Raw genomic sequence first — 16,826 nt, 5'->3', positions numbered from 1 at the left:
TCTCTTAGCTGGAACAGGCCAAAGTCCTATTTATAATGAACCTTTAACAGCATGGAGTCGGGCGCACGCGCAGTAGAGGCTGGATTGTTGCAGCCCCAGACAGGGCGGCCCGTTACCAAGCACTGCACCGCGCAGGGTCTGACAACGACGACAGCAACGGGCATTGACATAAGGAATACTGCCAGCGTGATAACAACGCAGACGCTCCTGAATACAGTGAGTATCGCCGCATTTACGCCCTGAAGAACCACCCCGCCTCTTAAATCTCTCCTTTTTCTGCGCGTAAAGGGGTTTAACGGAGAGCTGTGCTTTATTCCCATGCAGCGAGGATATTTCCCGTGTGCTGACAGTCCTGAGGTATTCAGGGAGGCCTGTAGAGGGGGCCGCTATGAGAGCAGCACACAGCGTTGCGGCTTTTTTAACCAAAAGCACCCAGCAAACGGGCACATTTATTGTTCTCAGCTCGGGTTGAAATGTCAGACCCCCGCCCCTTTGCTCTTGCTTGACTTCAGCGGTTTGCACTCAGGATTTTATTTATTTTATTTATTTATTTTTTGCTGCAGTCATTATGGGAGCTTTTTCCAAGGCCCGATAGATTTTTGGAGAATAGATAGACTTCCCTTCTCGAGGCAAGCGCCCTTATTTAATAAATGTACGCCCACTGCGTGGTCTTTTGCTGCTCATGTAGCTGAAACATTGTGATTTTTTCCTCATCCTGGCTAGTAGTTGCTCATAGGGTTAGACGCTACAACCATGCAATTCCAGTATAGCCAATGGCCCGTGGGAGAATGCGTTGCTGAAGGTGCATTCACAATAGAAGTGTTATCATCAGAAATCACAGCACGATTCAGCAGCAAACTAAAAACTGACAGACGTAGTTTCATTAGTCTTTGGCTGTCAGGTGCAGACAGAGCGGCGTGTGACCTTAAAAAGCATCGTTTTAAAGTCGCCACGTTGCCCGTGTTAATATGCATATTGGTGCAGGAAAGATCTGAGGTGTTACTAGATCATTTGGACATGACACCGCATTAATAGGCAAGCAAAGTGAGCACAGAGAAGGCTGGAGATGCCAGATGTTTAAAGCTGCTGACAAATACTCTGGATTTTTTCTCTCTGTTTAATCAGGGAGGATTATGCTCGAAACACATCTTTAGATTAGAACTGAGAATAAAGATGCTTCTTAGGGACTCCGTTTATGGCTGAAAGTCAAATTTCCTCCCCAAAAGGTTGATATCCCCATTCTCAGTGGGCTTTACAACTGCAACAGACTGTGGCCCAGCCCCAAGATTTACAGTCAGACAGGGGGTGAGAAAATAATTCCTAAAAACTGAAGAAACTGCAGTGCAGTTGTGGAATCTGTCTGTATAGATTATAGGGTTTAATATTAACATGGCCCAACGAAGAAATCCAGGTCAGTACAGTAAAAAAAAAAAAAAAAATGGATTCAGTGAAAGTAGTGCAGTGATGTAGATTCACAAGTTAATGGAGTCAGAAGTTAGTTTAACATTTCCTAATTCCAGCTTCTTGAATGTGTTGCTATCTAAACTATGTTTAACTGAGATAATAATTCAATTCAGCTCAGTTCATTCTTGTTTATATTGCACCAAATCACAGCAACCTCTGGGTGCTTTGATATTGTAAGGTAAAGAGAGAAAACTCCAACAATCAGTTGACGCTCTATGAGCAAGTGCTTGGTGACAGTGGGAAGGAGAAACTCCCTTTTAACAGGAAGAAGCCTCTGGCAGAACTAGGATTAGGGAGGAGCGGTTGTAGCTGGTTGGGGGTGAGGGGAAAGACAAAAGAGCAGAGGGAAAAGGCACACATGGGAGAAAGCCACAGTTTAAAAACTAATTAGTAATTATTGTTAATTGTTAGTGATTAAAAGCCATAGTGGTGTAGTAGGTAGGTAATGGCATAGTAATCAAGTATAGCAGGTTTATATGTTTTGCAGTCTTTGTATGAGAAAAAGGCACATTGATTTTAGCAAGTAATTAATTGCAATAATAATCATATTAAAGACCTAAATAAGTCCTGTTTCAGTCTTTCAAATCCGATATAAGAAGCTTTGTAAAAGTTGTATACAGTAGTTGGCAGCTTGGTTAAGGAGCATGTAGGATGCTTGCTTTGCCTAGATTATATAATAAAGATAATCCCTACATTTTTATATTCTTACCTTGCACTGACCAATCAGAGGGATGAATTATTGACCAATATTCTTCCTTCGACTTCCATTTAAGGTTTTCAAATCTTGCTAACAGGAAAATGTAGCTGAGTGGTTGTTTCTCTCTTTTCGACTCAGGGATGGCAGTGAATGTGTACGCAACATCTGTGTCCATTGACAACCTCAGCCGACATGATATGCTGGCGTGGGTCAACGACTCTCTGCATCTCACTTACACCAAGATTGAACAGCTCTGTTCAGGTGAGGCCTGAGGTTATTTTTTCCCCCTGAAATAAGCTGCTGAGGTCATTTTGGGGCAACTCTTGACCGAAATAACGAGATCAATTTGTTGTGTCTTTATGTTTTCAAGGAGCGGCGTATTGCCAGTTCATGGACATGTTGTTTCCGGGGTGCATTCTTCTGAAGAAGGTCAAATTTCAAGCCAAGCTGGAGCATGAATTTATACACAACTTCAAAGTTCTTCAGGCAGCTTTTAAACGGATGAGTGTCGACAAAGTCAGAATCACTTTATTATGGTTTTATTATTTATTTCATTCATGATACCTGAGATAATGAATTGTTTTACCTTTCATACTGTTATACGTGCGTGTGTCAGGTGGAGCTTTTCAACCATTTCCTGTTTCCATTGTCCAGATAATTCCTGTAGAAAAGCTTGTAAAAGGGAAATTCCAGGACAACTTTGAATTTGTGCAGTGGTTCAAGAAGTTCTTCGACGCCAACTATGACGGCAAGGAGTATGACCCTTTACTAGCCAGACAGGGGCAGGACGTGGCCCCTCCCCCCAATCCAGGTGATCACTTTATCCACAAACCAAAGAGAAACCAAGGTAAAGCCCAAAATTTTGCCTTTGCTGCACGGTCTTGCTGAGCTTTGGATGGCTCAAAAGCGCTCCCTGCAAGCAAGTGGTGTGAGCAGCACGATTCACAGAATGACTTCTTTGATCCATCTCACTGCCCAGCATTCGCAAAACCATGACACTTTACAAGTGAGTCATTGGTAATATTCTAGTAATCGTCACACTGCCTAGTGGGATGCAGCGTTAGTTTGGCAGAAAATCCACATTTGTTCTGATCGATCATGATCAATAATGCCCAAACACCTGCAGAAACAGCAAACATAGTTATTTCCCCAGTGTCCTGCATCGAGCGACTGATGCAACACTGTTGCAGCCGTGTCTCTATTAAAGCTGGTTTGATAAACAACAAATTTTTCCCTTTCTACTAACGAGAGTGGTGTCAGCCTCAACAGCCTCGCTCTGTCTCTGTGAAAGCTTATTGCTTTAAGATCATGGCAAACAATCTAATTTAAGCTGTAGTATGTCACAAGCCTGCTTTGTGACTTTGTCACTAGCAAGCAGTGTGGTATAAATGGGAAGAATGATTGCACTTATTTTTAAAACTGAAAATACAATAGACTGTATATAAAAGATGGATGTCACCTATTGTATTGTTAGCTGCTGTTTCGAAGCCTCAAGTCTGGCATTTACCATATTTGAACATGAGCGTCCGGTTTTTGCAGTAGTTAGCCATCTTGGTTAGCCAGGTGCTAATAATGAACAGTTTGAGCAACTTGGAAAACAGGCTTAAAAATGTATGTAGTAGAAAAACTGAACAGCCAGCTGCTTAGCCTGTTGCACCCTGAAGAATAGCAATTATTTTACAATTACTAGGCCCATAATTTATAAAATGAACATCATTTGTAATGTATTGAAGCAAAGCTAGTGAGAATTAAGGGCATTTTTTCACTGACTTGTGCACAGTCCCAAAATCTATTTGCAACCAGGAAAGCCTCCCCATCCTGGCCAGTAAAAAGAAAATAATGATAAATAAAAGTAAGTTTGCCGTTACTTTTAAGACCTGGAAGCCGCTTCCATCTTTTATATACAGCCTGTGGATAATGTGTTCGCATGTTTTGTCTTTGAGTTTATCTGAAACACCTTTGCTTAAGCACTTATAGAGGTTTAGTAGGCAACAGGTCTTTTCTTTTTAAGATCTTGAGTCAAATTAACACAACCTTTGGTCATTTGTATAAATAAATCGATGATTTGGCTATTTAACCTCAGCACTCTAAATATGTGTCGTTTCTATCAGTTTAGTTGTAAAACAATTTGAAACCTTTTACATGTCAAAGGCATAAAATTCTTCTACAAGATGATTGCATCAGCGCTCTATAATGTGCTATATCCATCGCCACAACTGCTAACAAGCCAAAATAAGTGCAATAAATCTGTCTTAAACGAAATGCTGAACCACTCCCACCATCTCTAACCACTCCAGGACCACAGAGGACATCCCCAACAGTTCCCAAAAACATGCCAACACCGCAGCGGGTCCAGCATAACACTCCAGCCTTGAGGAAGAATCCGACTTTGTCAAGAAATGGGGGCAGTGATGCTGAAATCATGGAGCTAAATCAACAGGTAGAGTTGAACGGCAAGGACAGAAGGCCGTGTGGCTCTTTTGTTCTGATTTCATCCTCCAGACTAGTTTTTGATTACCAGCTTGAGCACCTTTTTCTCTCTTTCTAAGTTGATGGAGTTGAAGTTGACTGTAGATGGCCTTGAGAAGGAAAGAGACTTCTACTTCAGCAAACTACGGGATATCGAGCTGATTTGCCAGGAGCACGAGAGTGAAAACAACCCCATTCTCAGCAGGATAATTGACATTCTCTACGCAACAGAGGTATCTATCCATTATAACAGATATATAACAGATTGCCATACTCTCTCCACTGTTGACAGTTAAAAGCAAGGAAAGCAGAAAACCTGATAAAATATTATCAGGTTTTCTGCTCTCCTTGATTTTAATTCAGTTCAATTCAATTTTATTTATACGGCGCCAAATCACAACATCAGCTGTCTCAAAGCGCTTTATTTTGTAAGGTAGACCCTACATTAATACATACAGAGAAAAACCCAACAATCATATGATCCTCTGTGGATCATATGATTGCACTTTGGTGACAGTGGGAAGGATAAACTCCCTTTTAACAGGAAGAAACCTCCGGCAGAACCAGGCTCAGGGAGGGCTGGCCATATGCCGTGACTGGTTGGGGTGAGGGAAGGAAGACAGGACAAAAGACATGCTGTGGAAGAGAGACAGAGATTAATAACAAGTATGATTCAATGCAGAGAGGTCTATTAACTCATAGTGAGTGAGAAGGGTGACTGAAGAAGAAATACTCAATACATCATCAGAATCAGAAAGGGTTTTATTGTCGTGTTGGGCAGATTTACAACATTAAGAAACTCCTGCGGTACTTTGTGCGAGACATAAGATAAGACAAACACTTAAATAAAACTAAAAAGTGTTAAGCAGATTGATATATACATGAATGCAGGTGATGATCAGTGCAAAAAATGTAACAGGCGCAGAGAATACAATACAGGGTCATGGGAATCCCCCAGCAGCCTACGCCTATTGCACCATAACTAAGGGAGGATTCAGGGTCACCTGATCCAGTCCTAATTATATGCTTTATCAAAAAGGAAGGTTTTAAGCCTAATCTTAAAAGTAGCAATAGTGTGTGTCTCCCGAATCCAAACTGGAAGCTGGTTCCATAGAAGAGGGGCCTGAAAACTGAAGGCTCTGCCTCTCATTCTACTTTTAAATACTCTAGGAACAACAAGTAAGCCTGCAGTGCGAGAGCAAAGTGCTCTAATACGGTGATATGATAATATATATATATTTTTTTCTGTATCTTAGGAAGGCTTTGCACCTCCAGAAGATGAAGACCTCGATGAGCAAGCTCACCTGGACCAGGATGAATACTGAACCCATTGTGTCCCTCCCCTCAAGCATCTCCATCTTTCTTCCCCTCTTCTTTTTTCCCTCATTTATTTTCTCCTCTTTGCACGCTTTCTGTAAATACTCACCATCATCCCAGCTTTCTGTCTGTGTTTTCCTTTCTTTCTCATGTGTATATCTGTTGGTAACCTCCCCCTCCATCCTCCATCCTCCATCCTCTGGCCATCTACACACTCTTCACAACATCTCCGTATCATCATTTGCTGCTCCTCCCTGCCTCCATTTACACAGTAACAATAACAGTAATGTATGACACATCCCAGTTATTTCAGCATGAGTAATGCAGAAAATAGAGCCGAGAGCTGGCTGGCATGGAGGTTGTTATGGCGAACAATTGAGTTTAAGTCTGTAAATATTACCGACATCTTGATTACTGAAGGAACAACGTCTTTGCTCTTTATGGAGTAACTTATTTGCCTTTGGTGCGTTGTTAATACTACTGTTAGAGCACAGAACAACACTGCTCCAATGTGCAATCAGGACACTCCCTGAGCTACTAAAACTGTAACAAAACTGACTTTTTATTAACACTTTATTATTTATTATTTATATTTCATTTAACTTTCTGTAGCAAAATTGGTGCAGACCTACTGTACGTGAACTGAAAGCTGAGGCCATGTGTGTTACTCATATCGGTTTGTGCTTCAGTCAAGCTTTTGGTTTCTGTGATGGTGGGTCCATGGCATGTAGAAATGCTGAAGGAAATTCTTTGGTGTAATGACTCAAGACTTATGATAAGTGCTCTGCAATTATTCATTATTGATCAGCAACATATCTGAGCATGAGAATGTTACACATTGACTGTGAATGAGTGATATTTTGTATGTGTATTTTGTGTGCAGATTTTCTTGGATGTCGCACGATCCTGGTTAATTGCCATTGTATCTTTTTAGGCTGACCTACCGCAGTCTATTTAGGTGTAAAATGTAAAGGTGGAAAGGCACCTGGATTCTGGCAACTTGGTTATCGAGTGTAGCAGATCTAAAGGTTTAACTCTACAATATGACACTGAATTAAAAACAGAGACATTTTCACATGTTTTACTGCTAATCCTGCTGTGTTTATACTTTAAATTTGCTGTAAAGGGTTGCCCAGGGTTTTAGAGGTGTCTCAGAGAAAGTCATTATTTAGAGATCTAAGACCAGTTGACTGGTCATCAAACAAGGAACTCTCCTTGTCCTTCCCTAGCTATTTTTACTTTGCAAACTGGCTGTTATCTACTCTGGAACTTGCATTCATCGACCATATAAACATCTACAGAACACTCATCTTTTGAGTTTTGAATAAATAAACAGTTGTGAAACAAGTTGTTTTTGGTGTATTTGGGGTGATGCATAGTGGTGAATGAATGGGATTATATTAGGAAAGTTAAAATGTGTTAACGTAGCTAAATTAAACCTTGCAAACGATATGTTTTTTTAGACTTTACCTGAAATTAGAAACTAATCAGCCAAGCCGTTAAAGGTGACTGATGAAGTGAATAAAATTGGTCATCTTTCTGTGCTGCTTCGTGACCTGAAATACAGCCCAGGGAAATCACAGTATACGTGTCAGAGATAATTATACCACAAACTGTGCATTGGTTGTATAACTATAAAGCAAGGATGTTGCTAGGATCTTGAAATCTCTTTGCTTCACAAAGGTTGAATTCATAGAATGATCCTGAAATAAAAAAAATCAGTGCAATTTCATGTCTTGGGAGCTTGGAAAGAAAGTCACTGGACTTCTGTAAGTTTGTTGAAGATGAGTTTCCTCTCATCAAAGAAGCTTCTTCAGCTCTAAAACCAAATGGTGGAGAGCCCCAGGTATTTAAACCCTAGTGGGAGTTGTCCCTTAAAAGGCCATGACCTACTATTGATCGTGTGCCTCATCCTCTTGACAGTTAATAGAATTATCCAAAATGTCAATACATAAATATATTTTTTCTTTGCCTTTCCAGTCTTTAAAAAAAATCTAATATTTTTTTCCTCAAGTGTAGTAAGTCATACGATCAAATTGTGTGTTAATAAAAGTTAATGTTCATAAGATTATTTTTGCAACATTAAAATGGTAAAACTGATCACCTTCCCACTGATACTTTTACCCCTAAAATAACAGTTCAGTCATTAATCCTAGTGCTTATAATCATTGAGGCATGACGCTACAGTGCATGATAATACATTTACATTTAATAGAATTGAATTGACTGTAGGTGGCACAGTGGTTAGAACTTTTGCCGCACAGCAAGAAGGTCCTGAGTTCAATTCCACCATCAGGCCGGGGTCTCTCTGTGTGGAGTTTGCATGTTCTCCCCGTGTTTGCGTGGGTTCCCTCCGGGTACTCCGGCTTCCTCCCACTGTCCAAAGACATGCAGCTTGTGGGGATAGGTTAATTGGATAATCCAAATTGTCACTAGGTGTGAATGGTTGTCTGTCCCTGTGTGTTAGCCCTGCGACAGACTGGCGACCTGTCCAGGGTGTACCCCGCCTCTCGCCCTATGACAGCTGGGATAGGCTCCAGCGCCCCCCGCGACCCTGAAAAGGAGAAGCGGAAGCGGATGGATGAATGTATCATATAAAAACCAGTAGATGAACATTAGTGAATGTTTCAGAAAGATATAGGGACTCAAAATGGGCACTACCAAGACCGCAAATGAACTGAAGTACAAACAAATTCAGGAATGAAAATATTGATAAATCACAGATTGGTGGATGGAACATTCGTATACGCACGATTTGTGGATATGTAACTATTAGTAAATATGGTCCAGTGACACTATACATTCTTTTAATGGCAGGAAAGAAATCTGCCACATTGTTTTCTAGCTGGTACAAGGAGATATGATCGTGAAAGTATGCACTTTTCACAGCAGATGGCATTTCAGTGATTATTTTAACTATCATTGCTTTCATTAAGATGAGATAATTTCAGGATCCTGGAAGTCTGCAGAACTAACTTCTTAGGAATTCTGGTATAAAATGATAAAGTTAATCCTGTAAAGCCTGAACCACAAAACAATTGCCAGAAAATTCCAATTTGTTTATTTATTTTTGAAAATGGAGTGGTTATTGAATCTTCTGACAAAATAAGTAAATAAATATGTATTTTCCAACAAGTTTTGCTACATTTGGTCATTGGTTGAAGATATATTGTGCAATTTGTTTAGTTTTTTGGGGGGAAAAAATCACTCTGATGATGTAGCGATCTCAAAAACCCTAAAAAACCTGTGTATCAAATAGGATATTTTTGGCATTAGAGGGTAAAGGCTTGCTCAAATCATGTGATTTGTGAGTAGATGTCATAATACAGATGGAAACCAGAAAACTACTGATATCAGAAATCTTGCCTTTGACTACAGATTCTGTGAATTTATATTGAGATATGAGTTTATACTGCTTAGGGTCCCTCTGCTTGGCATAATGGTTGTCACACTCATGGCTAACTGAGGTAAAACTGAGACATCACTAGTGAAATTTATCTCAGTGTGCTTTAGTATCACACGTACCTCAATAAGGAGACATCATTTGAAGGAACTGAACATGTTTTTTTGAAATACAGCTATTTAGCAATTACGCCCCCATAGTGCTATGTAGAACAGGAAGTAGAACAGGACCCCTGGAGTCTAGACTAGAGTGATGAATACAGAGTTAAGTTAGACAGCAAGGGAAAAGTGAAAGTGTTGTAAGGAATAGAGAAGCCTGACACCCAGTAATGATGAAAGATGAGTGAATCTTGATCTTCCTTATTAATCTTGTGCATAGATTAATTCAGGTCTTTTGCTTGTAGTCTTTTTTGTGAATGAAACGTTTTCATTTTTTTTAATTGGAAGAAAAATGTTCTGAAGTTCTGCGTTTCAGCCCTCTGGTGGTGGTTGGAGGTGTAGCAGGTTTCTTTTGTATATTTTGTATATATTGTGTAGTGTTCGGTATTTTGAACGGCTCTTACTATGCACACGATTGTTTTATTGGTAAAATGAACACGACAAAAGAGGATTTCAGTTTTTTTTTCAGATTCTTTTTTTTATTCACCAACTCATCTTTGGTTTCCTGAATCACAATATAATGATAACCCTTAGACACATAGTATTATGAAATTAGTGTTTGTTTTAGGTGACTGGAGTAACAGATGAGATTGTTTCAATTTCTAGAAACTTTAGACAATCACTGCAAACACTGAAACTTGTTGATGTATTTACTCAACAAGTTTCACAAATCCTTAGGACACAGTAAAATACATCATTATGTGTTTTTTAACCAGAACACCTGTTCCAGTTAGAAATATGTGATACTGAAAAGAATAATTTCTGGCATTGAATAAAATTTAGACATGATGTAAATTGTAATTAAAGTTTGCCCTCAGAGATTTGGATCTCAATTAATGAGATGCATGGATAAACTGTTATGTTTAAATGACATTTTTTGGCTACTCGGAGGTGGAAAATGACCATAAAAAGAGGTATGAAACAGGAAAAACTGACTACAAAACACTACAAACAAATATGAGGTGTGAAAAAAAACACCAAAAGGAAATTGTCATGTTAAGCAATGCAAAATACTGTAAAATAATGTATGTAAATGCAAAATTGCAAAGAAACACAAACTCTAGACAAAGATCAATATTATTATCAATTATTTTTATTTTTAATATAGATGACTAGAAAGAGGCAGGGCATATTTTTTTTAAGTCGCTCCTGCAATTTTGTGTCTCTTTCAGAGTCTCTCCGATGTCCAGTCTGCTTTTTGTATCAATTTGGTGGATTTAATTTTGTGTAGTCTCTTTTTATGACACAAGAGGGCACTATTTGTTTTCATATAAACAGAGAGGTATACTTTCCCATGCAGACTCTCCAGGTGCAGGTGTGTTCACTGACCTATGCTGTAATTTGAATATTTGCGATATATCCCATATTATCATCCCAGAAAAAAACATTTTTGAAAAAAAGTTTTTATTATGCGATGATAAAAAAATATCTTAAAATTTAAAAAAAAAAAAAAAATATTTTACTGGACTGACAGCTAACCTAGCTCTGATTCTGACACACAATTATCAACGTCTATAAAACAAGGAGATACCGTCTCTCCGAGCTGTACAGTCAGCACAGGTATCTGTAAAGAAATCAGCTCAGTACCTACAGAACTGAAGCTTATCTGTCGGGTTTTCATAGATTTATGCTATCATGAGTTGTGTAGAACTGTATGTCTTTCAGCACATAGAAAAAGATAATATTACATCAGTTTAATATACCTTCCTTTTAACTGATATTCATGTATTTACATTTTCCCAAGTAAATATAGATTAGGTTTGCCAGAACGAGCAAAATGAACCAAATAGTATCGACCAACTAATATGGGCCCTGTTAATGAGACAAATATAATGAAAAGGTTGAATGAGCCTCTTCTCACATGACCTCTGTGTTTTCTGTTTCATTGGGAGAGGTGGGTGGTTTCCTCCTACAGTGTGTTTTGCACACTTTCATGCATCACTGCTCCTCACAGTTTAAATTCTGCTGTCACACATGCTCTCATGCACTTCCACTGAAAACTGAGTCAGGATGGTGTTTCCAATGTTGGTGGTTCTTTTGTTAGGCTTTCTGAGTCAGGGTGAGAGAGTTTTGAAAACATTTCTGACATATAAAACAAATTTTATGTTTGGTGACATGTTATCTGCTCTTTCTGTGTACATTGAGCTTGAGAGTTTAAAATGCCTTCCTGATGTTTACTATTTTAAAGTTAAAAGATGCTGTTAAAGTCTTTGTTTTATTTCTTCATTTCAGAGTCATTTGCCAATAATTTTCTGACTCAGACTGATGAAGCCAAGTCTGTCAGTCTTGGTGGGACTGTGACCATCAGCGCCACAGGGAGTTCAAATATTGGTCCTGATCTCAGTTGGTACCTTCAGAAAACAGGAGAGACCCCCAAACTTCTTATATACAAAGCATCAACTCGCTCCTCAGGAACTCCGTCTCGATTCAGTGGCAGTACATCTGGTTCTCAGTACACTTTAACCATCAGTGGTGTTCAGGCTGAAGATGCTGGAGATTATTATTGTCTGGGTGATCATGGTGGTGGAGCACTCACACAGTGATTTAGAGCTGTACAAAAACCTCCTTCAGCAAGACTGAAGGCTGCAGGTGCAGATAGTTGGTGCAGAGGCTGTGATGAGAGTTACTGCCCCAGTGAACACAAAAAGAGCACAAACACAATGAATCTAAATGAAACTGAAGAAACTAAAAGCTTAAATATGCTGATTTAACTCTGCTGAATAACAGTAAATGTAGTATCACAGGGTTGTAATGATGACTGCATTTTAATGTTTAGTCCTCTAAACTGGCACATTGACTCCTGTGGAGAGACCTTAGCTGCATGTAATCATGATCGATGACCCTGACCATTCATCCAGCTCTCCTTGCTCAGACTCAGACTGCTGCTGCTGTAGAGTCCACTCTTCTCCTGAGTGAAAGCCAGACCAGATTTTGTTTCTTTTAGTCTGAGAATCCTTTAGATGCCTTTTACTATTTTTCTGTACCCTTCCTCAGAATAAGACTGTAACATACAAAATGTGGAAAGAAGTTGTTCGAAATATGTAAAATGACTACAAAAGGATGGTGTGCACAAAAATATGTGCAGATATATCAAATAGTATCAAATAGAAAAAGAAATAATAACAAAACTGATCCATGAGATTTTAAAATAACCACAAAAAGCAGAAAATCATGTAAAAAAAATACAAATGATGCAAAACAGTATAAGGAGATTTGTGTCTTGGTCAGTGTGTATCATGGTTAAATTAGTACTGATAAAAATGCTAACAGTCATTTTAAGGGTGTTAGTGTGTTTTGACGTCTAGGAGAAGAACTGACCACAAAAGAATGGTGTTCACAGTAAGTCAGTGCAAAGACAATAAACAGGAGTGTGAACCAGGAAAAACCCCACAACGAAAACATGACAAAACATATGAAATAACCACAAATAGCCTGCAATTATATAACAAAATGCAAAATGGCATAAAACAATATAAGGAAATGCAAATAAGCAAACTAATAACCAAACAAGCCAAAGTATAAAAACACACTATAAAGAAATACATTGAATGCAAAAGTCACAAAATGATAACTGAGACACAGACAGACAAAAAGGGTAAAAAAACCTTAACAGAAATTAATTTAAAAAAAAATTACAATTGGCCAGAAAGAGACAAAGAAAATGTGTTTTTTCAATCAATCGCATCGATGTCCAGTCTGCTTTTTGGATCCATGTATCAGAGTCAATTTATGTGTATTCTCTTATTTTGACATAAGAGGGCACTATTTGTACAGCAGCAATGTACAATTTCCACCCGGACTCCATTGGTGCAGGTGTGTGCTCACTGACCCATGCATTAATTTGAATATCTATCGTGCACCCTGGATGCAAAATAGTTTTCTATAGTTTCAGTATCACACTGAAATTTTTGTCCTTCTGTAAAATGACAGTTTTAAATGTTTTGCTGGGTGGACAGCTGTCTATAAGTCTATAAGGCCGTCTCTCTGAGCCGTACAGCCAGCACAGAAATCTGTAACCTCAACTCAGAACTTATGAAGACCTAGATTACTGCTGTGTTGAAACATATGTGTGAGAATAAGCACATTAGTTATACTAATATCAAATTAAACTAGGGACCGATGTGTTGCAGCGATGATCTCTCGGAGGAGATTAGAGACAGCACTGTTCCATAGAAACTCCCTGATACTCATTAAGGGGTAGTGAAACTGACATTTGTGCTCCTTTCAGCTTCACACTTCAGTTATGCAAACAGTTTCCTTCTGCAGAAACAAAGGTTGTTCACAGAATCTATAGCTCCAAAGCACAAGGTAATACTAACGCCAGAATACTGGGTTTTTTCTTTGGATTAGATTAATTTCATACCATAGACAGAGACCTGACTTTTTAAGTAAACATGCAGTAACATATACAACCTGCTAGATTAGGAGTTAGTATGTTAAAACATAACAAGTTTTACCTCACAGTCTGAGGATTTGGTCTGTTTGAGCTTCAATAATTATTATCAGATGAGTTCACAATCAAACAACTCTGTGAGGTCTGAGCAAAAATGCCAGCATCATCATGCTAATGCAATAATAATGCAGTTATTTTCAGGAACTCAAAATGCATCTGAAACTGCAGAGTGTGTTATAAAAAAATATAAAATATTAAAATATGTTACTCATTCTTTCTCAGTAAAATTTGAGGTCAAAAAAGGTGGTTCTTTTGTTAGCTAGTTTTTATTTTTTTCTTCAATTCAGGCTCATTTGCCAATAAATTTTTGACTCAGACTGATGAAGCCAAGCAACATTTCAAGCATGATGTGATGCTTTTTCTCTCATTTATTTTTGTTTATAAATGAATAATTTGTTTTCTAAGCTATTACCACTCAATTACCTGTGGTAGTTCCATGTAATAAGCATGCAAAATGCAAAGCTGCGTGTTTCTATATAATAACATATTATTAACCTATTAAAAAACTTAATTGAATGAACTGGAAAAACACATGCAGAATCCTAATAATTAAAATTGAATGAAGAATACACATGAATACATTAGATTCACATATGCATGTAGAGGATACTCTTTCACAGCATAATTAATATCTAGATGACAATACATAAAATGGTAAAAATATTTCAGGTAGGAAAGAAAGTAGAACATATTCAAAATGTCCAATAAACAAAAATAAGATATATAAATTTCCTTCAGTGTGTTGAGAGCAGAGAAATCATTTCCATAGAGAGGAGGCTTTGCATCATCAGCTGATCCTCCAGAGAACTGAGAAGGTTTATAGTCCTGTGAGTTCAACACTGCAGGACTCACATCTGTCAGTCAACACAGCAGAAAGCACAACCACCATGACTCTCATCACCATCCTCATCTGGACGCTGACCTGCTGCTGTTTTACAGGTTCATTCACTCAGCAACATTTCAAACATGATGTGCTGCTTTTTCTCTCATTGATTTCTGCTGATAAATGAATGATTTGTTTTTGTCTGCAGGATGCAGCGGTCAGGTGACTGTGACTCAACCTCCAGTAGTGACATCGACTCCTGGATCCACTGTGACAGTGGCTTGTAGGACCAGCCAAGCTGTTAAGAGATGGGATGATGGTGACGCCATGTCCTGGTATCAACATAAATCTGGACAGGCTCCAAAGCTCCTAATAAAATATGCAAAAACACTTCAGTCAGGAACACCATCTCGATTTAGTGGCAGTGGAAGCAGCTCTGACTTCTCTATGACCATCAGTGGAGTTCAGGCTGAGGATGCAGCAGTTTACTACTGTCAGAGTCAACATTACATAAACAGTGCTTGGGTGTTCACACAGTGATTTGCAGTCGTACAAAAACCTCCCTCAGTCAGACTGCAGAGACACTGAGCTGTTACAGCAGGAACTGACTGCAGCTAGGAAGAGACTCTGACACAGACCACTGAACACAGACCTCACAGTAACCTCCCTGAGCAATAAACACATTCAAGGGCATTTTAACACAAGGATTTAAATAAATAAACAATTACATTTTTAATGAAAATATTACAACTACTTTTTGGTTAGATTTCCTGACTGTAGTCACAACAAGAGTAGTCGTTCATATGAACAAATGAAATATATATTTATTACCTTTGTATTCATATCAAGTTTACTCATTATGACACAAGAAAACAACAAAAACCAACTGTCTGTTTCAAGTTTTTTACTACTGTGTTATGTCACATCATTTTCATACAACTCCTCACCATTTTCAAGCTATTGACACTCTACCAGGAGAATTATCAATTGAAATCATCTAGTAGATAGTTTTAATTGTAAATAATAAATTGAACCCATTGTGCTTGTGACTATATCTAAGACCCCCCCCCCCGCCCCAAACAAACAAAACCTAAGATATCATAAAGAGAATTTGTGACTATTGCAAAAAGTTTGTGCTATGCTGACAAACATGAGTCAACCAGAGATTAAAGGGAAATTTTGGAGGAGGGGGAGCCCTAAGAGTGGGTGTTGAGGTGCAGTGTGGGGAAAATAATTACTTAGAAATAAGTCACATCATAATTTGTGTTGTGAGCTCCAGTAGATTGCTTTTGCTTGTGTGTATGTGTGTGTAGCTGTGGTCAGCTGACCTGAACAAAATGTAAGTAGAGAGCCATATAACTGATTTCCAACAATGCAGAGATTATAAATATAATATAAAAGAGAAATTTGCGATAGCACTTTTATTAATAAATGGTGGTAGTAGTAGGATAATAAGGCAGAAAAAGAAAATAATAATGTGTTAATTTCTAAGCTATTACCACTCAATTACCTGTGGTAGTTTCTGTGTAATAAGCATGCAAAATGCAAAGCTGCCTGTTTCTATATAATAACATATTAATAACCTGTTTAAAAAAGCTTTCCTGGTAGTTTCAGCAGGAAATAAACAGAAATAAGAATAAAGCAGAGCTGCAAAATGCAAAACTGCCTGTTTGTATTTATTAACATATTAATAACAACGTTAATGCTCTTTTATAGCAAACTTACAGACTAGCAGTGACTACCAGGAAACACCTGTGACGGTTTCTGTGTAAGAAGCAGTAATTTAATACCATGGTAATGATAACTGATTCAAACAAGCACCACCCAGACTTCACAGGTGCAGGTGTTCTCACTGACCCATGCTATAATTTGTATGTGTATTGTGCATCCACTAATGTGAAATTTTTCTAAGGTAACAAGACTGGTATGCAAAATAGTAATATTGTTTTATCCCTGTCACACTGAATGTTTTGTCATCAAAGTAACTGCAACACACTCTGGTGGACATAATATAACAAACTGACTAAAATTAGCTTTTTGGA

General features: G+C 38.3%; 1 protein-coding gene and 2 gene segments (V, D, J or C); all 3 read left to right on the top strand.

The window, feature by feature from the left end:
- The first annotated feature begins 59 nt into the window (after positions 1–59).
- On the top strand, positions 60–7,294 carry mapre3a (microtubule-associated protein, RP/EB family, member 3a). Of its 2 annotated transcripts, none has more exons than XM_005477256.4 (7): positions 60–216; positions 2,300–2,422; positions 2,532–2,677; positions 2,816–2,972; positions 4,459–4,601; positions 4,711–4,863; positions 5,887–7,294. In XM_005477256.4, the coding sequence occupies exons 2-7, from the start codon at positions 2,302–2,304 to the stop codon at positions 5,953–5,955; spliced, it is 789 nt and encodes a 262-aa protein (XP_005477313.1). In that variant the 5' UTR covers positions 60–216; positions 2,300–2,301; the 3' UTR covers positions 5,956–7,294. The 2 variants fall into 2 exon arrangements, with proteins under 2 accessions (XP_005477313.1, XP_003442948.1); XM_003442900.5 differs by having other exon boundaries at positions 2,816–3,008.
- Positions 7,295–11,398: 4,104 nt separating this feature from the next.
- On the top strand, positions 11,399–12,066 carry LOC112843194 (Ig kappa chain V region 3381-like). The segment is given in 2 exon segments: positions 11,399–11,567; positions 11,741–12,066. Coding segments are annotated over 2 exon segments (360 nt in total).
- A 2,629-nt stretch (positions 12,067–14,695) lies between these two features.
- On the top strand, positions 14,696–15,392 carry LOC109195892 (Ig kappa chain V region 4135-like). The segment is given in 2 exon segments: positions 14,696–14,900; positions 14,993–15,392. Coding segments are annotated over 2 exon segments (384 nt in total).
- The last annotated feature ends 1,434 nt before the right edge of the window (positions 15,393–16,826 follow it).

Source organism: Oreochromis niloticus, linkage group LG19 (genome assembly GCF_001858045.2).
Source record: "Oreochromis niloticus isolate F11D_XX linkage group LG19, O_niloticus_UMD_NMBU, whole genome shotgun sequence".
Lineage (NCBI taxonomy): Eukaryota > Metazoa > Chordata > Actinopteri > Cichliformes > Cichlidae > Oreochromis > Oreochromis niloticus.
Note: the sequence above shows the minus strand (reverse complement) of the source record. Positions and strands in the feature narration are given on the sequence as shown.

Coding starts and splice junctions, on each gene's coding strand:
- mapre3a (XM_003442900.5), top strand. CDS start 2,302: ATGGCAGTGAATGTGTACGCAACATCTGTGTCCATTGACAACCTCAGC. Junction 2,678..2,815: donor AACGGATGAGTGTCGACAAA/GTCAGAATCACT, acceptor TCCATTGTCCAG/ATAATTCCTGTAGAAAAGCT. Junction 4,602..4,710: donor TCATGGAGCTAAATCAACAG/GTAGAGTTGAAC, acceptor TCTCTTTCTAAG/TTGATGGAGTTGAAGTTGAC.